Source organism: Pyrus communis, chromosome 6 (assembly GCF_963583255.1).
Source record: "Pyrus communis chromosome 6, drPyrComm1.1, whole genome shotgun sequence".
In the NCBI taxonomy this organism is placed as follows: Eukaryota; Viridiplantae; Streptophyta; class Magnoliopsida; order Rosales; family Rosaceae; genus Pyrus; species Pyrus communis.
In genome coordinates, this window is record NC_084808.1 from 24303104 (window position 1) to 24329073 (window position 25970).

The window sequence follows — 25970 nt, forward strand, 5'->3', positions numbered from 1 at the left end:
GCCCTGCATGTAATCAATTCGAAGGCATGCATTAAGTTTCAAGTTTGGTCATGCCATGATGATCACCTAGTTGTAATTCCTTGACTTATTTGGTCAATCTTCTGAATCAAATGGGGCTTGAATTCAAAGTCTAAAAGCTTCCGATCCCACTTGGAAAAAGAGCTTGTTCATTGAATTTAGGGTTAGGTGGAAGATATATGTATATATATTAGAAGGTGATTGTAAAATGACTGAAAGCGTTATTGGTAAAAAAGTTTTTTAAACCAATCTTTAATAAAAACCCAAGTGGATCGTGAAAAAACTTTGTAAGTGTTTCTTGCAAGAAGCACATATCTAGTACTTTTTCCAAAAAAACACTTAAACTGCTTTTAGAACTGAAAATCAGTTTCACCAAAAACACTTTCAATCATTTTAAAAGCATTAACAAACAAACTCATACAGCTACTTTACCTCGATGAAAAAATTTATGTAATGATGCTTTACTTGATCATTAAGAATATGTGAAGCATTTAATTATACTTTCATATAAAACTACATGATAATTGTAGAATCTAGCATTTCGTTTGTTTTCTTCCATCTTCCTGGGAACCAACCGATAATATACGTTCGACCATGCTATGCATATATTCTCTGGATGCTTCTAGCCAAACGTGACCATTTTAGTTAAAAAGGGAATACTTGTCAAGTGAAATTGCATCGAGACATCCTTTGAAGATAAAAAGAGAGGATAGAGTCATGATAAAGAATGGTGGGTGGTTCGTATAATTAAGAATGAAGAATTAGAACCATCGGACACCAATTCTTTGAAAAGTGTTCATACGTGTCGACCGCTCATTTTTATGAAACGTAATTTTCGTACATCTCTTTTCTTTTTATTAGATACTCTGATTTAATTTTAGTTTCTAAGTTGAAAAAATTAAAAGAGAATTAACAGAAATACTCTTCTAAGGTCCTCATTTTGAGGACTTGTGAGGTCCTTTTTCATAGGAACTCTCAAATTAATCTTATGGTAAATTAAGTTATAAACTTAAATAATTCATGTTACATCAAAACGCAATTATTCTGTGAAGTAATTAAATTAAAAAAAAAAATCTCACGTGAAATCTTCCGTCATCTTCCCCTACCGTCTAGCTCCACCACATCCCCTTCCTCTCTCCATCTCTCTCTCAATCGTTCACTCCTATTCTCTCCTCCTGAATTTTTTGTTTTTTCCTTTGTCACATATGAAAAAAGGGAGGGACATGTTTCAAATTTTCATTGTCATCGGAAAATTTCATATGAAAAAAAATTCACATGTTCAAGAAGAAGGGGATCCCAATTTTTCAAACCGCACAACCTCAATTTTTTTGGTGCTTTATAATTAACTAGGTTTGAATAATATTAAAAACTGGATGAAATTGAATGTGTAAAGCTATTAGAGTTTTGTGCAATTGGATTTGTTGGGTTTTGCGGATGGAAGGGATTTGACATTTTGTGAAACTTCTTCTCCTTTTATTTTTATTTTTTTTTATTTTTTTTTAATTTGGTTTTATCAATTAGTGTTTTATTTTCGTGTCACACGAATTATTTAAGTTTATAGTTTAATCTACCATAAGATTATTCTAACGACTCATACAAAAAAGGACCTCATAGGTCCTCAAAATGAGGACCTTAGGAGAGGGCATCTCTCGAGAAATAAAAGACAAAAATAAACAAAAATGTGCAGAATAAAAAAAAATTGTGTGCGTAAATGATTTTTTTTTTCTTTTTATTTATTTAACTATCTGGGATGATGTAGTGTATACATATGATGGCTCGATTCAGTAGAATATCCTGTACAATGTTCATACTCTTACCTCTATGGATGTGTATAGTCTTTTAATTACAAAAAGGCTCTTGAAAGTGGGAAAAAGATGATTTATAAAGCTTGACAAGCGTGGAACGGTTATGCTGAGTAATGATTTTGTCTAACAAGTATGCCCAGCTTTCCAAGATAAACACCGAGGGTACAAGTTTAATTAATCTTAAAATTAAAGCTTAATTACCAAATCCAACAAATACAGCCATTGAGGAACAAGAAGGTTTCTCTACCAACTCCTCTTTCTTTTTTTTTTTGGGTGTATGGCATGCTTTGGCCATCATATGACGGGGGCCATATATCTCTCTTATACATCATGTGATGTGCATCATCATTATGTTGCTCGAACGGAGTACATAATCTTAACGCGAGTCTCTTCGAATTGCTTGCTGCGGAAAGAGCACGACGATGATGATGTTTGATTCACTGCACATGTTGTTTGATCATGATGTAGCTGCAAACATGGGGTTTCAAGGTATGAACAGAAGCATGTAGTGCAGAAGAGATTTGGAGCCTTCCTTTTCCAATGTCATCACTTTCGCAAGACAAACTTTCGAGAATTTGGACTTCTGTTTTACAGAAGTGGACCTTTCTTTCTCTGTTGAATTGGCCCAGGGAAACATTATATGGGTCAGTGGGTGTGGCAAAAGTTGAAACAGATTGGACTCAAATTTTAGCCCAACACAACTTGAAAAACACTATCCAAGCCCAAAGTGACTTAGGCTTTGGGTCGGGCTTGTTTACTTGTTACTGCTGTATACTTTTTATGTTTATATCACACTCCTCACGTGTTTGTTGTATACCAGCTTCGTTCTTTCTAGCTCTCTTCTCGCATGATGTTACCAATCACGCGAAAAAGGTTATGAACTATTTAGATATAGTATGGTGATAGGTAAGGTTTTCTGGTGACTTGTAATAGAGAAACCATGAGTACTCTTTAGTGAGTGCAAGGGTATGCTTAAACAACTTGAAATGTAATTAAAATGCATATTAATATTAATAAGCTATTACAAAAGAAAGATTCCCACTAAGCAGGATAAGCTAATGAACATGATGAAATGCTATATGGAATAAAATCTTTGACTTGGAGGATATAGCACATAACCTAAGTGGGTTATAATTTAACGAAGTTTAATTGTTGCTGATCACTATTCTGTCGCATATTTTTCCACTTGTGAAAGACATCAGTAAACATAGTTTAACAAGATATGCACAGAACGAAAATGAGCGTGTGTAAATCATCTCTCAAAATTTATTTGCAAAATGATTTTTTGCCCTCGCGTTTTCTCTATTTTTTTAGGGATTACATCGATTTAATTAAATAAGAATCTATCACAAAATAGAAGATTACGTAACAAAAAAACAGGAGTGTGAAAATCGCTACCTCTTTGTTTTCTTGGCGATCTAACTATTCTATGCAGTACACAGAAATGGAACACAGCATTGTGGTTTTTGTTCAGGTTCTAGAAGTGGGGAACACAACAGAAAATGGTGGAACTGGAGCCACTAATTAACTGTGCTTACTCACGCACGGTCCCTTAATCTGTCGTATTAGTATTAAAACCTCGTGATTCAGATTACTAATCACAGCATGAAACCTGTCCTGCTTTGCTGCTTATAAAGCCAGGGGCCCTCCCTCCAGAGCACAAAACATCGATGATCAAATGGAAAAGCCAATGTTGAACTTGGTTATAGTAATATGTTGTTACCTTTGTAGCAGCAAACTTGCACTGTCCGGTCATGCTATCGAATCGCCTCCCTACAGGGTGGTGCACTCTGAATCGGAGTTTGAGCTCAGACTCTACAAAGAATCCTCATGGATGTCTGCTCTCGTCCAAGACACAACCTCTTTCGAAAAAGCCACCAAAGACGGATTTCACAGGTTTACCAGCACTAAATGTTTTTCTTCTTCTTCTTCTTCGCTAGTGATATTAACGCTCCTTCTCTAGCCTAATACGCAAAAAAATGTGATCAAATACTTACTTTAAAGCGCAGATGGCTAATCGTTACCCTTTTCCTAATTTGGCGACTCTCATTGATATTGAAACTTATTGTTTTTTGGTCAGGCTGTATCAATACATCCATGGTGCTAACCTCAACTCTTCAGAAATTACCATAACGGCTCCTGTCTTAACAAGCATTGTGCCGTCAGTGCACGGGCCGGCAGAATACTACGTGAAGTTGTATCTGCCAGCCAAATATGAAGGAACACCTCCACAGCCCTCGGCTGAACTGAATTTACAGTTGGATAATTGGAGAAGCCATTGCATAGCAGTCAGAAAGTTTCCAGGGTTTGCCAAAGATGACCGTTTTTCCAAAGAATTTGAAACTCTTGTGGACAGCCTAAATAAGCACTTAATTGGAAAGCCAGCGATTCTGGCAGCTGAGAGTCCTTATGCCATTGCTCAGTACAATGCTTCGTATCACCTTTCTGGGCGCCTAAACGAAGTGTGGATGGATCTTTCAGGAATCACTGCTGATTGCTGAGAGATCTGCATAGTGAGAATAACATGGCTACATTGTACGATTAGTCCCTGAGTTTTACTAAGAGTTTCACTTTCTCCCTTCTAGTTCCTTTGTCCAACCCGTCAAATAAAGCAAAACTCCTTTCAAGTTGGGGGTTCTTCAAATGAGAAGAAAGTTTACTTAGCTGACGGATTGGATTAAAGTAAAAACAAACGAAACTACAAGAACGAAAGTGAAACACCAAGTAAACCTCAGGGCCCTGTTATTTAAATTTGGCCTCTTAATCTTGATGTGGCTATTGTGTAATATAATTTCTCGCAGAAATCAGAAAGGGATGTCTGATATGTAGAATAAAATGGACATCTTTCATGTAAATACAAAATATGCCACTATAATTATATATTGATGCAGTCAATGGAGTATTTTACAAAATTACTGAATGTATTGCTTCTTGTATACATGATAGAAACATCTTTGTAAGGGTAAGACTGCGTACGATAGACGTTCCTCCCGACCTTCGCAAAACTAGGAGCCTTGTTAGCTTGGGTCACCCTCTTTATTGCGTCTTGTAAACAGGCCTCCCTCAGACGATACAAATGAACCCTCATGTAAATTTGTTACATTATTTATTCTCATTAACAATGTCTTGACACACAAATACAAAAGAAATAAATCACATTTGGGGTCTTGTCTGGACAACATAGAGTTTACCGTCCCTGATCACGCCTTCAATGTCTTGTGGAGATCCATACAGTTCCTCGATTGCACTTCCAGCACGAGCAATGCTAGAGAGGATTGTCTTGCGAAAGTTTCCGTCAACCATAAGCGGGTCAGATGAGTAGTCGACCACGACTTTCTCTTCCTCGTCCATAGGGACACTGTCATTAGCATACCATGATTTCAGATCAATAATCATAAAAATAAACGCATTGAAGTTTATGTGCTTTTAAGTGCATATGTTATACTAACATAAAACTTGACTATGAATCTGGCTGTAAGTAATGATTGCCCGGGAGAGATGTTAGGGACTCTACCTGTCATACAGGCCTGCACCAGCATAACCTTCGAGATCTTCACCATTGGAATCAGATCGAAAGATTATGGATCGTCTTATAAAGAGGCCAATGGGTTTGCTAGGGTAACCCAACACCTGAAAAATATCAACACACTCGTGAGAGGATTAGTAGTGACAGGATTAGTAGAGCTAAAGCCTATAACCAAGTCGTTATTCAGCAGTACAGTAAGTTTTACGGTGATGTATTACCTGAGGAGAGTCCAGATCATTCTTTTTGCTAATAAAACTTAGAGCACGTCCAGGATAAGCTCCAACTAGAGTCTCTCCAAGTCCCTTAACAACCTATCACAGAAAACGACTCAGATCAGTCTCTGATATTAGTCGAAAATATCTTACCTAAAAACTACCCTATACCTCAGCATATATCTCTGATGAGTCTCCTGAAGATGGGTTAGTTGTATGAATAACGAATGCATAGTCAGCATTTATGATTTCCTGAACAAGGACAGCCATGCAGAGATACTCGTGATCTAGTTTCACTTTTCTCGTGCTGAAGTATGCTCTCTCGTTCCACTTTGAAGCCCAGACCTGAATTGTAACAGATGAGCATGCCCCATTTATCAGCAAAAATTCAAATTAAACAATTTGATCAGCAATCCAGCATTAACTTAACACTTAACTCGGATATCAAGTTATGTTTGCGATAAGAAAAGAGAACTTGAGAACTGAAGAGAGTCAATTCACAATGGTGACTGGCCCATATGTATTACCTAGAGGTACGATTACCTCAACACTATTATTAACGCTGGTTAAATTCTTAGCTCTATAAGATTTAAGAACCACTGGATTGATTTAACCAAAAGAATTTATGTGGGCCTATGCAGCAAAGCAATCTTACCTTTTTTATAGCCGTCCATGCTTGTTCCCACCGTTGTTCGCCTTCATCACCAGGCCAAGGCATTCCTGAACCTTTCATCGTAGTCTTCAGCTCTTGCACCTGAAATTAACTCCCCACATAAGCTAGTATCGTTTACTTAAACTATATTATTCTGCCTGCAGGCGCCATAGAATTTTCTCCCCTATAGGAAGCATTACTGGTTTTTATGGTATATCAAGAGAAGAAAAGAACCCAACGTTTCAGTAGCAAAGTTATTCACGCTTGAACTTCAGTTTTTGAGAGTGTAAAGGCGACGTCGTGCTTTTTTAACAGTTTGATGGAAAAAAAAAGTGACGGAATGCCACAGATTTGAACATAGCCCTGAGGAGTTTATGTGATTGTACACTATGAAATGGAAAATGCATGCTTTGCAAACTTATCTGTATCAATTTTGACAAAAAAATAAACCTTGGAAACCCGCTAGTAGAAAATACATACCAACTGGGGTGGTGCTGCCAGCTGTAAAACTGTTTCCCGAATCTCCTTGAGCAAATCAAAATTTCCGTCCCTTAACTTTTTCTTTAGAGTTTCCAACTTTTCAGCCACAGCCTATAAATTAAAACAGAAATGAGAGACAGAAATTGAGTTATTATGAAACTTCAGACAGTTCTAGTTGAAGGATAGTAGACCATCACAGCTGCATAAATAATATCTATATATATATATATGTGTGTGTGTGTGTGTGTGTGTGTGTGTGTGTGATGTGATTACAGAAGTTTTGAGGTAAGGAAAACCTTATTCGAATCTTCTGAAAGAACCTTTTCGAATGATCCAAATGGTAGGGCAACTGATGTAGGAATTCCAACCCAAGACGGAAGTTTTCCTTTTACATAAGCAATATTACGTGATTTAGCTCCAACCTGCAATCCCCACAGAAGTTATACAAAAAAATAAAGAATCAGGAAAATTGCATAGTATTAAGGATTCTTTTATTAATGTGTGAAGACATTTTTCCCAACCCCATCAATTGTGAAATAGAAAAAAAAAAAAAAAAAAAAAAGAAAAGGAAAAGTAAATAACTCCCTGGCTGTAAGATGAAAAACGTTTTGAGCTTACCATTTCACTTGTGAACTCATCAGATGATATGGCATATCTACCAGTAAATTCTTTCTTGACCAATGTTAGAGATGGAGCGTCTTCTCTTGAATCAGTTGAACTTGCATCTAGCTCACCCGCATTGACCTCACTGAAAATATACATGAAAAGAATTTAAACATTGTATTTCAGTTTTTTTTTTTTTTTTGTTCATCCAACTGTATTTGAGAGGCAAGGCTTTCAAAATGGAAATTACAGCGCAGTGGATTTTTGAGTGGACGGAAACCAGTTTATCAGCACAACAGGAGATAGCACATTAACTTTTTTCAAGAACAAGTTTCTGGAAAAAAGGTACCTATAAACTATATCAGCAGGTGTTGGCTTTAGACGTAATAACTTCCCTTCACTAGCCTTGAGGTCAGCCAGAATATTGGGGTCAAAGCATGTCGCAAAACATACCTGCAAACAATAAGTTGGTTGTTTCACCGAAAGGGTCAATTATACAGGAAGCAAAATTACGATTGATGACCGATTATTACCTTGCTATTTCTTGCTCGGACAGAAACATGAGATAGGACGTCTGGCATATCAGGTGTTAGCACTGCAACAGTACCATCTGGAATTTCTTCCTCACCTTTTACACTTTTTGCCACCAAAATTGTGGGCTTGCTGTAAACTTTATTCTGAACAGTGAGTAATTCATCCACATAGACCACATATCCAACCACTTCAATTGGGCTGATCACCTGCCAACTGTCCACGATAACCAAAGTAACATCAGAAAATTTATCACAGCACTTGAGTGAAGATTTTTGACAATGTAGGTGTTAAATCTTCTTCGTTTTATAGCACATCAGAGTGCATTTATTTCATTCTATTATCATTAGAATCTTTCTAAGTATTTGAGATTAAACATGACATGATTGACTAAACAATGTCAGCATAATATACCTTCCCATATGAGCAGTCTTTCGAAGAACCGGATCAAGCCGATTAAGGAGTGAGGATAAAGAGGCAGCTGATCCAGCACGGATTATTTCTTCGGTAAATATGTTCACCTGCAAGAAATTATTAGAGCACAGAAATGGAAGCTATATATGTGATACAAAATATGTAACAGAATATGTTAGTTTTGAGACAGATTATACATACAGCCCATTGGTCCACTCCAAGCTGTGCTCCAAGGTATTCTGCTGACGGCTGTAAAATACTGAGATATGACTCTGCCTTGTATGCAAGAGCAAGCCGGGTTCTGTCTAGGATTGATTTTGAATATAATGCCCAGTCATTACTGTTATTTTTTAACATGTTTTGAGCCTGATCCCATCCCTTCATAAAAAGATGAAAGAACTCAAATATTAAGCCAGCTTCTTGGAAATGTAAACAAAGAGGGAGAAGTCCCAATTTTTATCCGAGTCTCAAAATTCAAATTGACTTGAATTCTTATGAATGAAAAGAAAAAGAATACGCAAAAAGATTTATTAAATTTATGACTAGATATTTACCTTCAAACAGTAAATGAGATCCTCGTTATCATCTGATGACAGTGACAGGTTTTCCAGAACCAAAGAGATGAAGTGCATAATTTTCTGCATAATGCATAAATCAGTTGATCAATAAAATAAACTTTGGAGTGTGATTAAAACCGGTCATCTTAGACTCAAAATTGCTGCAATATTGGTGAAGAAAACACAGAAAAGGACAAGATTAATTCTCAGACATGTAGATAACTACTGAGAGTAAATATACCTCTGGTCCAGCATTATTCAGTTCTTCATATCCCCTCTCAATAGCAGTCCTAACAGTAGAATCAAGGGCAATGTCCAAAAATAAAAGATCCCTCAGACGATCATGAGGCTTAGAGAGCAATGTCCTAAGCCCCTGGCGCGCCTCAAGCAAACCCTGAATTAAAATTAAAGGAAAATTGAAAATCAGAGAGAGCGTACCAGAAAGGCGGAAACATAATTGCCAATATAAAAATTTCACAAACCGCAATAAGGACTTCCACATTCCTGTCTTCAACATGTTCTAGTACAAATCGCAGGAGATCCTGATTCAAATAAATGTCAAATGCAACTTATTAGTTATTTGATTCAATTCAACCATCATAAGAATTTGAAATGGGGTTGAGAAGATTACTGGAACTTCTGATGGCAAGCCAGATATAGGATTTATTTTTACTCCAACCATGAATCCTTGACCCTGGAGAGAATAAAAAGCTCCTCATTGCTAACAAGTAACAATGCATTATGTTGAGTTACTCCAACTAGTTATTGATATTACCTCATCTTTGTAGCCCATACAATTTTGAATGGCAGACTCAAGATCTGCACCTGAATGAACAGCCTGCATGTAAATATTGATTGGTCAAAATTCACAGACAAGAAAGCTACAGCATATGGCATGGCAAGCGATAGAAGTCTAAAGAAGTCTGCATAATCAAAAAGAAAATTGCACAAAATCTCTATTCATCCTAATATATGGGAGAAATATGTATCATGAAATTCCTCCTATGGTATGCTTTTCTCGCAACACAGAAACAGACAGCTGAGCCTCATCGATGTTATAAAATAGTTCATGAACCTGGTCACATCCATCATCTATTTCAGATGCAGAAACAACTAAAAGAATAGGTCTAGCATCATACCATGCACATCACGACAAAATTCCTGATTGATGCCATAAATCATGTCCAATTGATGCCATGCAGACGTTTATTATCCAAAAAACTTGGTCAAACACAAAACTGAAACCTAAAAGGTTTAGGAATCCAACCTTCAAAGTTCTCATGTAATGCCCCAGATCCCGCAGAAGACCCTCTTTCTGATCTCTCCTGAATTGTGGTTCATTATGGATTGCACGATCGTAGCTTAGAAGACGTTCTTTTGTGATTCCATTCTCATTCAAAGTTTTCCAGTAAACACCAATATCAAAGTCATTTTTTATGTAATCCATTAATGCCTGGAGCAAAAAAAAAAAAAAAAAAAAAAAAAAAAACTTAATAATAAATTTTCAAATAAAAAACACTGAACAGACCCCCATAACAAGCTCTGACTCCTATACCTGACAAATAACAACATCATCAGGACTCGTGTTATTATGCAACTTTTGATGCCATTCCTCCATAAATGAGCCACTGCAATCATTGTTTCTCTGACATCATCCAATAAATTAAATAACTTCAGAAACTTGTCCAGACATGAGGGAAGTGTGAATATTAGGCCACATAAGGAAAGTAAACATAATAGCTTCTACCTGGACGACAAGGATCTCATCTCGAATTCGCTGTCCGACATCCCCTTCTCCTCCACGGCCAACAGTAGACAATATCATCCGTAGAAGTTCTCGATACTGAGGATAATTTGCATAAACATTCTGAAGCAAGTCTGTGAGCCTATTCTGAGCTTTACTAATCTCACTGCACCACGAGGAACATAAAAATACTGTTGGGTTCAGAGGAAAGACCACAGATGGTTACAAAACATTTAGAAAGACACTTTTTCACGAATAATTGATTGGCTTAACGTTTTAGGAGAAGTGATATTTGCAAAGAAACAGAAATATGGAAACAACAGTTGGTCCTTGTACAAAATATAATACACGGAAGCCATTCAAGATGATATCCCCATATCTCCATGTCCATGCAGCCCTAAAAAAAAGTATTAAAATCATACACTAGAGATCAAAAGAATTGTACCGTGGTTTCACATTGTAATTTTTATTCCAAACGAGCTGCCTTGTGGCCATAAACCTCATCCACACCAAAATACCCGCAAGACCTAATTCACCAGCATCCTTTGCTTGATTGACCAAGTCTGCTGCAATGTTAAATCTGATAAAAGAAACAGATGAGATTTAGAAAATAAAACCAAATGAAAATTCATTCTTAAGTTGATTCAAAAGTTTCTAATACGCAGAATACAAACGGCATGACTGAAATGTCGAAACTAACAATTAAGGCACCCATAACTTCAAAGTTGTATTCTTCTCCTTTATAGTAACTAGAGCATGCATTTACACAATATCTAATAATATATTGGGGCAGTAACAGATACAGCAGAACGGCATAAGATGGAATAAAAGATAACCAAGTCAATGGAAATATAATTCATCTAATTCCTAAGAGATTACTGACCGATGCATAAAAGATTTCTGTGCCTCACTCTCCTGGCCTGCTATTTTATCCAACAAAGCCTTTGCAGTACCTTTGCCATCACCAGTATCCTTGAATGGGAAAAGTTCAGTGATTAAAGTTGTCAAGACAAATGCAACCTTGAGGAGAATCTAGAATAGGTAGTCACAGAAAAACAGATTATGACCAAAAACAAGGAGCAACCTTCTGAGCTTTCTTGCGTTCAACGCCAAAGTCAACATAGAAATTGGAGCCTTGATTCTTCATCCATGTCCCAGAAGCATTAAGGACAAATGGCATTCCTTTAAAACTATCTGCTTCAACTTCTATTTCTAAAGATTGAACCTGTAAAATTACCGTGAGGATCAAGACAATTGTCTACAGATCTGGGATATATGAGCTAGTATAAAGTTCCCAGGCACACGGACCAATCCATGTTTTGTTGTGGTATACCTCATAAGCAGAGTCAGCAGAACCTGGTCTAAATTGTGTTTCAACAACCCCATTAAGAGCAACCGAACCCTGGGGAAGTGTATTTGCAGGTGGTTCCTGAAAATGCCAATGTAGCTCACTTTACTCTTTCATGCTCTGTGATTAACAAGCAATGCATGGAAGTTTGCAAAACCGAGAGACGAATCAAAGAAAGCAAACATATGAATACCATTTTTTCAATTAAAAGAATTCAAAAATATTACCAACCACTCTCCAGCCTTGCTTGCAGATAAAGCCCAGTGAAGGGTAAGTGGCTCTTTGAAATCTGTTGCCAGATGAACCTTTGTCTTCCCGGCAGGATTGGTTACGAGTATCTTATAAATATTTCAGGATTCTAAAATTAGTTTAATCCCTAGAAAAACAGAAGAATCAAGAACCAATCACATAATTGTCTCACCAGAAGTTCCTTATCATTGAGCTTGAAAATGTTTTTCCTCATAACAGAACCTCCATCCTGTTCCTTTTCCTTGGCGAAAAGCTCAACTGCTGTCAAGGGTTTTGGTTTGGCTGGATGTTCTTCATCTACAATTTTACCCTCGTAAACAGGTTTAGAAGCATGTTTGTTGATAATCTGCATTAAGTCCCTCCTCTTGCGTTGAATTCTATTGGTTCTAAAAACCTGTTTTCTCTCATCTTTCTTTGCAGTCTTTGTATCAGAACGAGATGGCTCTTCAATTTTACCATCATCATCTTTCTTAGTCAACCTTGCTTGGAGCTCTTGTATGGATTTACCCCTAGCTACTTCCTCCAATAACTCAGTTCGGGCTGCTTCGTACTCCACCTATAAACACTAAATGTTTATTAAAGGCAAACAAAAGTAGCATAAAAAATCTTTAAATCAAACCAACAAGTTTCTCTTGTCAAACGTTCTACAAGAAAGCTAATGACTAGAATTTTCACTAGCCAGAATTTCTATAGCATCAAGTCACTGTTTACATGCCTTCTCTTGCCCTGGTGTTTTTTTCTCCCCGTGGGAGTAAAAAGGAAAAAGGAAATAACGAATGTAGTTGGAGATGCAGTAACAATGATATTATGAGTATTTATAAAATTAGAGAGAAAATTTCACATGCCTTTTCTTGCTCTGGTGTATACATCTGTTTACCCTTTCTTTCCCACCTCAAATATGCTTGAATTTGTACAAGCTCTTCGGGAACTGGAGCATTGGATATCAGCATCTCTTTCGCAGGTAATTTAACATGAAAGTTATCACCATTGTTCTTAAACCTACCAAAGAAAATTACAGGAAAAAATAAAACTAATTTTGCCCGCTTAGATCAAAGTCCAAGAAAAAACAGAACCAATGTAATCTTACCATCTGTTCTGGCTTTCATCAACTAAAAGAAACTCGATTGCTTGTATTGTAGGATCATCAATCTCAATTTGAAGCGAGGAACTGGAGCCAGACTAGAGAAAAACAAGTTGATCGACAAATAAATCTTCAATTAGCACAATATTATAACCAAATGAGAGATACTTGGTGTTGGTGAGGCATATATGCTATGCCTTTAAAACCTTACACTCACAAAAGGTGTTCTAAGAGCTCTGTTCTTATATACTTTGGTTCCATCTGGGTGACGAGACGGAAGCACCCACTTTCTGAAAATAGCAAACAACAATAAGAAAGAAGACATCTCAGATTTTAGGGTAGAAATCTTGAGTATCAGACTCAACAAAAGAAGCAATTACAGGGAAACTTACTCTTTCCTATCTTGTACCCCACCCCAGTGAAGAGTCAAAGAGTCACCTCTATATGCTACACGAAAATCTACTTGAGTGGGAGATCCCGGAGTGGAAGCATTCACATAAACCTGTCCATTAGGTATGGTTTCTGTTAGTATAGTTCCCCATGCATATCTAAGCTGATCTGAACTGAACAAAACATTATCCAAACATATGTCATTGGTCTAAGACTCTTAAGTACCTAACACTTACACTACTTGTACCTGCAATTCAATATGCCCATCGAGATTGAATTTCCCAGCAAGCTGCTGCTACAAGGAAAAATTTATTTAACATCAGTACATGTCCAAGCCAACAACCTAGACAAATTTGAAGTAATCAGTCAAATCTAAACTTAATTCCAAATCTTAGCAAATCTCCATCACACCACCTCCCTACACCTAGCATTATCAAGCAATTTTCTACTTGGTTTCCAATAATTCGATAAATTATTGAAAACTAACTCAAATTTCATAATTCAAAACTACAAGAACATAAATTTCCTTACATCCGAAGGCGGATTAGTGGCTAATACGGCACGAGGAACAGCTGCAACGGGGCGGCGTGACCCCATGGTTAACTTTGGTTTCTGAACGTTCAAAATGTTCACACAAAACTTCTTGGATATCGGTGATTTTCGCGCTGGTGCCGTCACTTGGTGGACGCTCTTAGCTTGAAACAATGTGTTGGCAGGAATACCGGAAGAATTTACCTTTCCTTGAAGCAGGCTCTGGTTGAGCAAGTTATGGCCTACGGAATTGCTCATATTCGTTGATACCCTCCTCAAACCTGAAGAAATCGACGAAACGAAACACAGTTAAAGCATCTATCAGAAGCAGAGGTTAAGCATTCATGCATTTATCAACCAAATTAGGCAAAATCTTCCTACACACATACATACATAAAGATGAAATTTTTACTAATTTCGTGTTTGCATTTATCGCCAAATCAGGCAAAATCTTCTTACAAACATACATAAATAAGATGTAATTTTTACTAATTATGTGTTTGCTTGCCGAGAAAGCTGAGGAAAATGTAAAAAGACAGAGAAAATAACTTTACCCCCTCTTACACCTATCACTCTCAATAAAACTTATAACTTTTCACTTTCGCAAAGCAAAAGGAACTCAAAATTTCAAGAGCTGCATATATTTTCTTCCTTCTTACAAAATTTTCCCGGAAAACAAACGGAAAAACGTGGGAAAATTAAGCTAAAAACTACAAAACTGCTAACATTCCCACTCGGTCTTAGTTCTGAAACATCTGTGATCTAAGAACAGTAAATGCAAGTAAAATTCTACGAATAAATGATCAATTTGCTCGCAAAAATCGAACTTGAAAATGTTGAATCGCAGAAGCTCACCTCTGGAAAATGATTCCAAGCTCCCAGTCTAAAGAGAGAGAGAATCAATATACGATCAGAAACTAGAGAGAGAGAGAGAGAGAGAGAGAGAGAGAGGGAGGGATGGGAAGAGTGAAGTATGATGAGGAGAAAGAGAAAGGGGGAGCGCTCCAAGACGGAAGGCTTTGTCCGCGAAAACTTGTGATTGGTGGGAGCCTGGGAGGAGGGAGTGATTTGTAACCAGTTCCGTGGAATCGAAGAGCGAGTCTACGTAAGTGACATGGCGCTCTATCTCTGCCGATGGATGCGTGTTCGAAAAAGCACGGATGTGATTGTCACGTGCGACCTCTTCTCCTTCTTGTCTTTTTGCTTGTTGAGGTGATAATTCGAATGGGACTCGGAAGAGATAGTCGGTTTAATTTCTTAATAAATTAATAATAATATAATTCAAATTCGTATTGGATGAGAATCGAACTTAAAGAACTCTTACTTATAAAGCTACTAGACCTAGTATTAAGCAGCTGATATTTGTTGAACTTGGGTAGTGTTATCTGCATGCTTATTTTTACTTCTTTTATATTCTTTTCAATTTTTGATCGTCTAATCGAATAAAATGAAAAGAATAATGATAAAAAATTAGTAAGATATATGAAATGTAAAAATAAGTGTGTAAATAATACTATTTTTTAATTTTCTTTTGGATTTGGATCCTCTCCTAAGCCAATGGAGAGAATCCTTCTAACCAAGCATTGTGGGCCGTTGAATGAAAATTCAACGGCTACAATTATTATAACTTTAAAGGAACTTCTGTTTGTAGTCGTTTGATAAAAATCCAACAGCTCACAATGCTTAGTCAGGATGATCTCTCCATTGGCTCAAGAGAGGATCCAAATCCTTTTCTTTTTTGGTGATCACTCGACAAGTCGTCAAAACCCCACATCGTGAAGTTGCAAATTCCAGATGCAAGTCCACACTTCAGAGAGATTTTTCAGTGTGATCAGTACACATGGTGGTACATCATGTGTCATTATACAAATTGTAGAATCTATGTGCTAAAAAGTTAATAACTTTAAAAAATAAAATTTCTTACTACTCCTATTAAAATACGTAGCATACCACTTGTGTTTTTTTCATAATTAAAAATTTCTCACACTCCGCACTGTGCACTCGTTGATAGATCCAAAGCACTCAATTGTCATAGATATTATTATACAGGGAAGGAAAGATTTTTTAAAACAAAGAGGTCGGTCTTCCCAAACAAAACAAAAAAAAAACAGTCCGCTCTTAAATATCTGCCTCCCCTTTTCCGTAGATAATGATATAAAATAAAATAAAATAAAAACGAGAGAGAGAGAGAGAGAGAGAGAAACACGTACACACACCACGTAAAGGCCTTTTATTTGTTAATGCAAGGAACCAATGACATTAAGGCAAGCTTTAGAAGTTTGATTTTGAACTTAAAAATTTGTGAGTCATGATCACTTGTTATAATATGGAGCGATGGTGCTTTTAGTTAATTGTGTTAAAACTTTAGACTCTTCTTTTTTTGTTATTGTTTTAAACTATTTATATTAGGTAGAAGTTATAATAAAGTTAGCAGAAATAATTATTAGTTCATTTTATAATGAATTTAATGACTAATGATCATAAATTGTTAGTTCAAAGACCAAAACTTTAACTAGCCAAAGTTCAAGAATCAGGATTCCAATTATCTTTTAGCATCTCGACTAAAAGAAAAGGAAAGTTGGCAAACACACATGGCAAAATGTGTGCGTTTGGTGACGTGTGATAATTTTTTAAAGTGTTTGCTTTTTAATAGCTGAAATTGAGATTGACATCACTTTTGCCTTAACCACACAAGCAAGCAATCCCAATCACTTTTTTACCTTAAGTGGGAGTATTTCTTTAAAAGGAGAAACTTAAAATAGGTCTAATTTTATATATTAGGATTCTTTTCCCTCTTTTTTTCACCATCTTCTATTTCTTCCTTTCACATTCTTTATTTTGTCTTTCTCTTTCTATAAAAAAATTAATATAAGATGTTGATGTGGCTGAACAGTTACCTTTCAAATAGGAGGGGAGGGAAGGGGAGGGAAAAAAAGAGGGGAGAAAATCCTACTCCCAATTTTATAGCACAACATTAGGATTAGTCTAATTTTTAGTTACTTTTGACTTCAGCTCCAATGACTAGGATTCCATGTCAGTAATTTTTCTGATTAGGTTGATTTTTTTGCATTGTTATTACTATTTTACCCTCCTATAGCTTTTGCAAGTTCTCCATATATTTCCCACGTTTTAAATTTTTATCAGCTTTCAAATTCATTGTTCAGTAGTTTCCTTCATCTTTCTCCCTGATTTCTTGATAACAATTTTTGAATTTGAATTTCTTATCAATCTATTTTTAAGGAAGGCTTAATCACTTTTAACTTTCTATACAAATTACATGTGTTTTATACGTGCATTTCTTCAGGAGGCCTATTCTCCAGGTACAATTTTATGATTGTGTTTTTCCTTTGTGGTTTGGCGATACTCAAACTTCTTCGTCTATCAAAGGACTAAAACACAGCAAATTGAATGCCATTTAATTTTCAAGTCAGGTATATTATAATTGTTTTCTCCTTTATTGTTGTCTGCTGTGCAAATTTTTACATGTAGACTTTATCCTAATCCCCCTAATCATTTTCTATCATCTCTCATTAATATGCTTCTTTCTCTTTTTATTCAAAAAAACCAATGCACAAAAGGTGTTTGATGTTATGCCTCTTTGAAAATTGTACTCTTTAATTTCCCGTAATCCATATATTCATGACTTTCATAGTTATATCTTTGGAATAATGTATAACGTTTGTGGGGTTGTAATCCTAGATTTGGCAGACAAGATAGATTTAACATGGTAATGGTGTGCAACTTGTACGAGTAAAGGCCTGACATGAAATTTCCCACCTTCTACATATCCTACATCACACACTATATTCAGGACATAGGATATAGTAGAATTCAGTATATAATTGAACAAACAACTTACATTTGGAAGAAAAATATCCAATTAAAAATGTGAAAGGCAAGAAGAATTACAAATTTAACACTCTTCGCGCTCTTCCATCTGTAGGTTCTAGTGTTTGCGGGTGTTGCTCCTCGAGTATAGTTTGAACTCTCTGCATAATAGGCATCAAATGAAAGTCAAGTCTACGAGAAAGAAGAGCATACACAATTTTAAAAATAAAAACATAAATTTCAACATTTTACCTTTACAGAACTTCCAACTTCCTCAAGTTTTTGCAGTAGCGCTAGATCCCCATAATCCCTTTCTATCATCTCTCATTGATATGCTTCTTTCTCTTTTTATTCAAAAAAACCAATGCATAGAAGGTGTCTGATGTTATGCCTCTTTGAAAATTGTACTCTTTAATTTCCAATAATCCATATATTCATGACTTTCATAGTTATATCTTTTTCAATCGATTACATTTATGTTTTTTTTTTCCTGTGTTTTATAATTGTTTAGCTATGGAATGAGCTATCATTGAGAAGTGCACTTTTGAGAGCAAGACCCTTTTAATTTCGGTATTTAATCATACTAAGTTCAAGGACATTGCTGAACAAATTTGTTCCCGATTTGTGGGATTAAGTCCTGAAGTCATGGAGTTGACGTACTCTCTAGGAGAACACCAATCTTGTTTGCTGCAATCTGATATGGATGCGAGTATAATGAAATTTTCATGTTGTGCTGAAAACATAGCATCTATTCCTGTCAGTGTTTCCATGGTTGAACCAGTTGAGCAACTTGATCCCATTTCTTCCCCACATGATAAACAGATTTTTACATATGAAGGAAAAAAACCCTCAAATGATTGTGCAAATTTAGGCAAGTTTGCCACTCCTCATGGGAAGACACATTTGTCCCATGCTTGGAGAAACTACATTAGCCATGTTGGTCAAGAATTTCCAGGTTGTGTCAAGGACTTCAGACAAAGATTGATGAAGTATGTAGTTGAAAAGGGTTTCAGGTATGTCTATGCAAGATGACCATGTATGAAATTGAAATCTTCCGAGAAGTTGCAATACATGTTCTCCAGGTATACCAGGAAACTTGAATCAAATATTCGCCTATTCTGTTTTCATCATATATTGGGAGAAAATTTATAGCTTTCATATCTTCATACGAATTTAGAATTCAAAATTTAGATTCCTCTGGATACACAAAGCAATTTGAAAGATAGAAGTATAAGGTTTTGAATAAACAATGAGATTAATTTGGGTTGTAATTCATCCACAAGAGACCTGATAAATCATTTAATGGCAATTGTTGTAATTTTGTTTGTAAATTATGTGCATTTTAATTGCTAACATGGATGATTGTTGTACTTACTAGCCCCCACTTATGCTTACGTAATATTAGTGGATTTTATTCAAAACAGGCTTATAAAATTGGACACATATCAAAATACCTCAAAAAAAACCTACTTTTCAAACATGTATTTTACATGTCATAAAATCAGTAAAAAGATAAGAAAAAATATATTATTTTCTCTATTTATATTATAACATGTGAAGTATTGTTTGAATAGGTACAAAAAGTCTCTCATTCGCTAAAGGCTTGCGGCCTACATTCAAAATGCATGGAGCTAAGTTCTCATGTGATATTTGCTGCCGCTGGGCCCGTGATCCTCCTGGCGGCAATAAAGGCCGATGTTGTGCGCGTTAGTGAATTGGGCTTCAATATAACACTTCCACGTCCGGAGAGATATATGGGCTGACCTTTTACCACTCAGCCTAAGCCCAAGTTCCATCCTAACACTTGGAGCACTTTGCTTAATGTGTAATTATCGACTTCAAATTTCTATTTATTTGTTTTGATGTGAGTGTATAATAAATTGAGCTCAATTATTGTACGCCCTTGGTGCATTACGTTGGAGAATTTACTGTACTTACACGGTGTTTTATGTTGGGAAAGAGATTCTTTCCGGATCTCTTCCATCAAGGCCACCTGATCAGGTAATTCGGATCATTCAAATTTCATCCAATTGTTAAAAATTATCACAGCTTTTAAGGGATTAAAACAGATGGGTCGTTGATTGTATGAGACGACGAATATGGAGGTGGATCCACCACCTAATAAAGAGATGAAACACAATTAGTTTTTAGGGTTTCTACATAAACGCGCGTCAAATGCCAATAAAACATTAATCTTCGATTGTATGGGATGATGAATATGGAGGTTGATCCTACCGCCCAACAAAAAGAGCAAACACAAATAGTTTTTAGGTATTTACGTGAGCAGCGCTAACAAAACATTAATCTTTAATTGTTTGAGATGACGAATATGGATGTTGACCCCATCGCTCAACAAAGAAAAACATAAACAATTTTTAGGCAATGCTAGATAGACTAAAATTTTAAACTAAATTTGCAAACTAAATAACGTATCACCAATAAAAAATAAACATGTTAATTAACACTTAAGTAATAATCCAATCATCAACAATTACATCATTTAATGTATAAAATTTAGCTTCTCTAACATTACATGTGAATTTTTGGGTTTTTACGTGAACACACGCCTAATGTCTATACAACATTAATTTTTTATTGATTGAGATGACAAATACGAAAGTAGATCGTACGACCCAACAGAGAAAGCGCAAACACAAACAGTTTCGCATTATTTTTTCCATGAGTTCCATGAGTATCATACAAACAAATCCCGTACGTATGAACTTTGTGTAGAGTCTCGAAGGCCTTTCCAACTCAATGCAAATAGATAAGCCCCTAAGCTTTGCAACCATTGATTGGCAGATTGTGGCCATAAAAGTTGGAAGTAAGCACTTCTAAAGTTCTGCCTTTACTCGCCAAGTCAAAAAAATTAGGGTCCTACTCGTAATGGCAGGCCAACTGCCAAAGTAGACTTTCATTCCGCCATGATATGATTGCACCCATTGGGTGCAGAGTAACTGCTTCCTCTCTGTGTCATCTCTCAAGCTCACTACTCCATCAATCAGCCAATACGCATAGCTTGTTTGTGCTACTCACCAAAGGATTTTTGTCTTTAAACAATAATATATGGTTAGCCCTTTGTTATTCTAGAAATTTACAGAAAAATTTCAGGTACTGTTTATTTCAACGAAAAATTATATTTTTACTTTAAAAAGTTAATCCTGATACAATTCACTTCCAAAACCTTTTTGTCATTTTCGTTAAAACTCAAAGTTTTCAAATTATTTTTTATTAATTTTTCTTTATTATTTCTCTAACAGAGAAATAAGAAAGAATAATAGAGCACGTGAGTGAGAATAAATTTTTTATTATGTTCAAAATACAGATGATATCACGTATTATTATATAAATAGTAAAAAATTTTAATTTTTAATATAAATATCTCATCACTTAAATAGTTAGGTATTCATCTTTTTAACCAATTTCGTATTTTGGACACACTGATTTACCAGCCGATACTCCCGCACTGAATGAGGCGTACACACGTAACAAGGCAGATTCCTTTCAAACTTTCTACCCTCCTTGAATATTCAGAATGCAACATTTTCGGATTTTTTTTGTAAGGATTCCATGAATTATCTAATTACGTCTGTTTATTGTATTTTGTATGATCAATTTTCATCAGATACTTTTTATATTTAATTTTAAATAAAAAAATTACAATAATTTATAATAACATAATATATAATAAACATAAGTGATTAGAGAATTTTCGAAATTCAAGAATATCAAGAGAGAATCCTCATTCAAACATTCAAAAGTCTCACTGTATATTTAATTATTTATTCTCTCCCAAACCCAGACACAGACAGGCTGCCCAAGTCAATGAAAGTGGCTTGAACTTTGAGACTATCTGGCGCTGTACTAATTCTTCTTCCCCCTCGACTCCAAAACCCTACTGCATCTGCATGCAAGAGAAAGATGAGCTTTTAACTTTATTGAATCGACTTTGATGCTCACCTCCTGCATCTGCATGTTATAAGGTTGCATTAAAACATTGGTGGTTTGATGGTGAGGGTTTAATCAGCTTTGCCTAGATGCTGCATGAGGTGAGAGATGGTGATCAAGTGTGGAGGGTATTGGTTGTTTAAGAAGAGAGAATATAAAAAACCTACGTACTTACTAAGAATAAACATAAAAACTAATATTTGAGTAATGTTCCACCAGGTCTTTTCATAAAACCTAAAAAGATTAATACTAGAGATATTATAATAAATTTAAAAATTTATCTTAGATTATAACACGTATTATATTGACTCGTATTCACATTTAAATCTGTAACTTAACAACTTACCGATTCACATTGAAGTTTGATTTTTTAACAAAAAGTTTAACCCATTTGAGTGAGACGATCAGCACAAAATTATACCAATAAAAGAAAATAATTGAATCCTCTCAGTTCTTGGAGTCTATTTTTAGCGCCCTTTTTTTTTTTTTTTTTTTTTTTTCTTTTTGATATTATAGTGGGCGCGGACTAAGTTTCATAATAGACCAATAATAATGTGGTTTAAATTCGTATTTGTCGATAATCGAACTCAAGACTTGTTACTTATCAGTTCAAATTCGTATTAAGTGATTATTTTTAGCCTTTTAGGGATTAGATTTGATTCAATCGATGACGAGTTGATTACTGAGAACCCACTTCATTCTTTAATTATCGATCATGCCATGTGAAATTGAATCCAAAACTCCAAAGTCAATCCCTAAAACACAACTTGACTATATCAGAAGTGATTAAGCCTTGTGAGAGGAGGAATCTCTCTCTTACCCAGTCACGAAGGAAGCTCAATAGTCAATGGCAATTACACAACTTGTTCTTATAATTCCAAATTCCTTGGCATGTGGGGGATCTCAAACCCCACACTTCCAGCCAAGCACTACCCTCCACGTACCTTAGTCATTTTCAACTTCTCCTCTGCATCTTACAGCGGCAGTGAAAGGGTGAGACTCGGCGGATTCACAGAGTTTCCAACTCCAAAAACCCAAAATTATTGCCTTTTCGAGGCCTAGAGAAGTCCAGCTTCCCATATGTCGTGATACTATTTATAAGTAACATCCAAATTCACAACAAAAAACAAAAGTTGCAATCCTTTTGTATGTATCTCGCAGTCCGGCATCATCGGACAGCCGCTAAAGGTTGCAGCATTTGAGCATAAAGTTTCGAGTTTGATCAAACCAACGCTCGAATCATCGGAAAAATGGAAGTAGAGAACCGAGTTATGGAACCCGGGTCTCCGAAATTCGCGCTGCCGGTGGACTCCGACCACAAGGCCACAGAGTTCAGATTGTTCTCGATTGCCAAACCCCACATGCGGGCGTTCCACCTGTCTTGGTTTTCCTTTTTCCTTTGTTTTGTGTCCAGCTTTGCTGCTCCGCCGCTTATCCCCATCATCCGCGACAACCTCAACCTAACCGCCAGCGACATCGGCAATGCCGGGATTGCGTCTGTGTCCGGCGCTGTGTTTGCCCGAATAGCCATGGGGACAGCGTGCGACTTGTTCGGTCCGCGGCTTGCCTCCGCCTCACTTATCCTCCTCACTGCCCCTGCAGTCTACTTCACTGCAATTGCGTCGTCCCCCATGTCTTTCCTCCTCGTCCGCTTCTTCACCGGCTTCTCTCTCGCTACCTTCGTCTCGACCCAGTTCTGGATGAGCTCCATGTTCTCTCCCCCCGTAGTAGGCACCGCCAACGGCGTCGCGGGCGGGTGGGGAAACTTGGGGGGCGGAGCAACGCAGCTTATCATGCCGGTAGTGTTCGGCTTCATCAGGGACATAGGCGCCGTCAAGTTCACAGCTTGGAGAATCGCGTTTTTCATCCCTGCCCTGTTTCAGACACTGTCAGCATTCGCCATCCTGATATTCGGACAGGACTTGCCGGACGGAAACTTCTACGGCCTCCATAAGTCCGGCGAAAAGCCGAAAGACAAATTCTCGAGCGTGTTCTACCACGGCGTCACGAATTACAGAGGTTGGATTCTGGCATTGACGTACGGATATTGCTTCGGGGTGGAGCTAGTGGTGGACAACATCATAGCGGAGTATTTTTACGACAGGTTCGATCTGAAACTCCACACGGCGGGGATGATCGCGGCGAGTTTCGGGTTGGCGAATATTGTTTCAAGGCCCGGAGGTGGGATTCTGTCGGATGTTGTGGCGAAGAAGTTTGGGATGAGGGGAAGGCTGTGGACTCTGTGGGTGGTGCAGACCACGGGAGGTGTTTTGTGTGTGATTCTTGGGCGGGTGAATTCTTTGGTTGGATCCATTGTTGTCATGATTTTGTTCTCCGTGTTCGTCCAAGGTGCTTGTGGGCTTACATTTGGTGTGGTTCCATTTGTCTCTAGAAGGTATGTTCTTTTCACAAATACTTTTTGGATGTGTTATCTACGCATCTCTTTTTAATTTTCACACATTTTGTTAATTTCTACCTTTTTGATCTTCTTCAATTCATCCGATCCAACACCCGAAATTTAAAAGTATGTGTGAGAAGTAAAAAAGAGTGTATGGATATCACACCTTATACTTTTTAATTCATGTGTTGTTCGAGATGTATTATAATCTAATCTAGGTTATGAAAACATCGTGATTCAAATTTGAGTTCAGAAAAGAGAGGATAAAATATCATAGCCAAGTTAGCTACGCCCATATGGCTAATTAATCTCAACCTCAAATTTTCTCTCGTTCTTATCCTTCCTGATTCATTACTTGTATTATCCTTACTTAGTGCGAAAGGTTTGTTAATATATAAAACACAAAACTCAAGCAACATTAATTATCTAGCAGATTATTAATTATGCACAAGTTATATTTATCAACAGTGTAATAAAGATGAGCTAGTTGTTGTCCACATAAACACCAATCGGAGTGTATAGTTTTCACGGAAGATATTTATGTTATCCTGTCTACTGTCAGAATAGAGCAATGAAGATTTTAACACGTCAAAATGTTAAGTAGGGGTAGGGCTCCATGATGTCTTCCCAAAGTGAAGCAATACAACTTTCAGTCTTTCACATATGATAGTGGATGTTTCTATGTTTAAAGAAATAGATTTTGAATTGTAACTGGAGATATATATTCTGATTCTATATAAGAATCTCTACGAATTTTGACCTTGACCTACACCATTGTGTTGCTACCCATTATTATCTTACCCTAATCACATTTTCATCCATTTCTCTTGGTTTTAATCCCTATTTTCAGGTCATTGGGGGTCATATCTGGAATGACAGGAGGTGGTGGAAACGTGGGTGCAGTTCTGACCCAACTGATATTCTTCAAAGGATCAAAATATTCAAAAGAAACAGGCATAACCCTAATGGGGATCATGATCATATGTTGCACCCTCCCAATGACTTTGGTCTATTTTCCCCAGTGGGGTGGCATGTTTTGTGGTCCATCTAAGAACAAGGCCACGGAGGAAGACTATTACATGTCTGAGTGGAGCTCCAAGGAGAAGGACAAAGGCTTTCACCAGGCAAGTGTGAAATTTGCTGAGAACAGCAGAAGTGAAAGAGGAAAATCAGACTCTGTTACCCGACCCTCTGATGAGATTTCACCGCCACATGTTTGATTTACTGCATGCCATCGTTAATGATCTCAAGTTGGGAATTCAAAATATATGTGCATACCTATTAAGCTGTTAAAAAATGTACTGTTTTAGTTTAAGTAAATTAGTAGTTTCGATTACGTGCCAGTATTTGTTACGAGCAAGAAAAATTTATCTAATTAAGTATGGTTTTATTTAGTTAGAAATCTTCTGTGCAGGATATCTGTCTTTTCATAATTGACAGATTATGTTATCATAATATCTATATATTGGCGTGTTATGTAATAATATTATCAATGAATTATTTATATCATATTTATGATTCTAATACAGTAAATACTAGTACATGGTAAAAAATCCCAAAAGCTTAAGGGAAGAGAAGTTGGAGTCTAATAGAAGGAGCCAGAATTATGGACCAAACAACTTGATAATAAGTGAACCTATACGAGAAATGATAAA

General features: G+C 36.5%; 3 protein-coding genes across 3 annotated transcripts; 2 read left to right on the top strand and 1 right to left on the bottom strand.

Annotated features, from left to right (window-relative positions):
• The first annotated feature begins 3501 nt into the window (after window positions 1-3501).
• LOC137736717 (uncharacterized) lies at window positions 3502-4463 on the top strand. Its single transcript, XM_068475955.1, has 2 exons — window positions 3502-3719; window positions 3904-4463. The coding sequence occupies exons 1-2, from the start codon at window positions 3502-3504 to the stop codon at window positions 4322-4324; spliced, it is 639 nt and encodes a 212-aa protein (XP_068332056.1). The 3' UTR covers window positions 4325-4463.
• A 184-nt stretch (window positions 4464-4647) lies between these two features.
• LOC137736736 (alpha-glucan water dikinase, chloroplastic-like) lies at window positions 4648-15255 on the bottom strand. Its single transcript, XM_068475984.1, has 33 exons — window positions 14997-15255; window positions 14142-14422; window positions 13858-13905; window positions 13613-13722; window positions 13432-13510; window positions 13227-13318; window positions 12985-13138; window positions 12312-12695; window positions 12118-12228; window positions 11876-11971; window positions 11627-11767; window positions 11426-11514; window positions 10988-11122; window positions 10546-10708; window positions 10354-10443; window positions 10066-10251; window positions 9574-9636; window positions 9430-9492; window positions 9281-9340; window positions 9040-9192; window positions 8796-8879; window positions 8443-8619; window positions 8242-8348; window positions 7830-8043; window positions 7646-7749; window positions 7312-7441; window positions 6990-7115; window positions 6694-6804; window positions 6217-6315; window positions 5733-5906; window positions 5568-5660; window positions 5338-5453; window positions 4648-5181 (listed from the first exon to the last, which is right to left on the bottom strand). The coding sequence occupies exons 2-33, from the start codon at window positions 14397-14399 to the stop codon at window positions 4977-4979; spliced, it is 4215 nt and encodes a 1404-aa protein (XP_068332085.1). The 5' UTR covers window positions 14400-14422; window positions 14997-15255; the 3' UTR covers window positions 4648-4976.
• A 7774-nt stretch (window positions 15256-23029) lies between these two features.
• Window positions 23030-25686, top strand: LOC137737340 (high affinity nitrate transporter 2.5). The gene is made up of 2 exons (XM_068476789.1): window positions 23030-24312; window positions 25166-25686. Exons 1-2 carry the CDS (start codon window positions 23168-23170, stop codon window positions 25533-25535), a joined length of 1515 nt encoding a protein of 504 aa, XP_068332890.1. The 5' UTR covers window positions 23030-23167; the 3' UTR covers window positions 25536-25686.
• The last annotated feature ends 284 nt before the right edge of the window (window positions 25687-25970 follow it).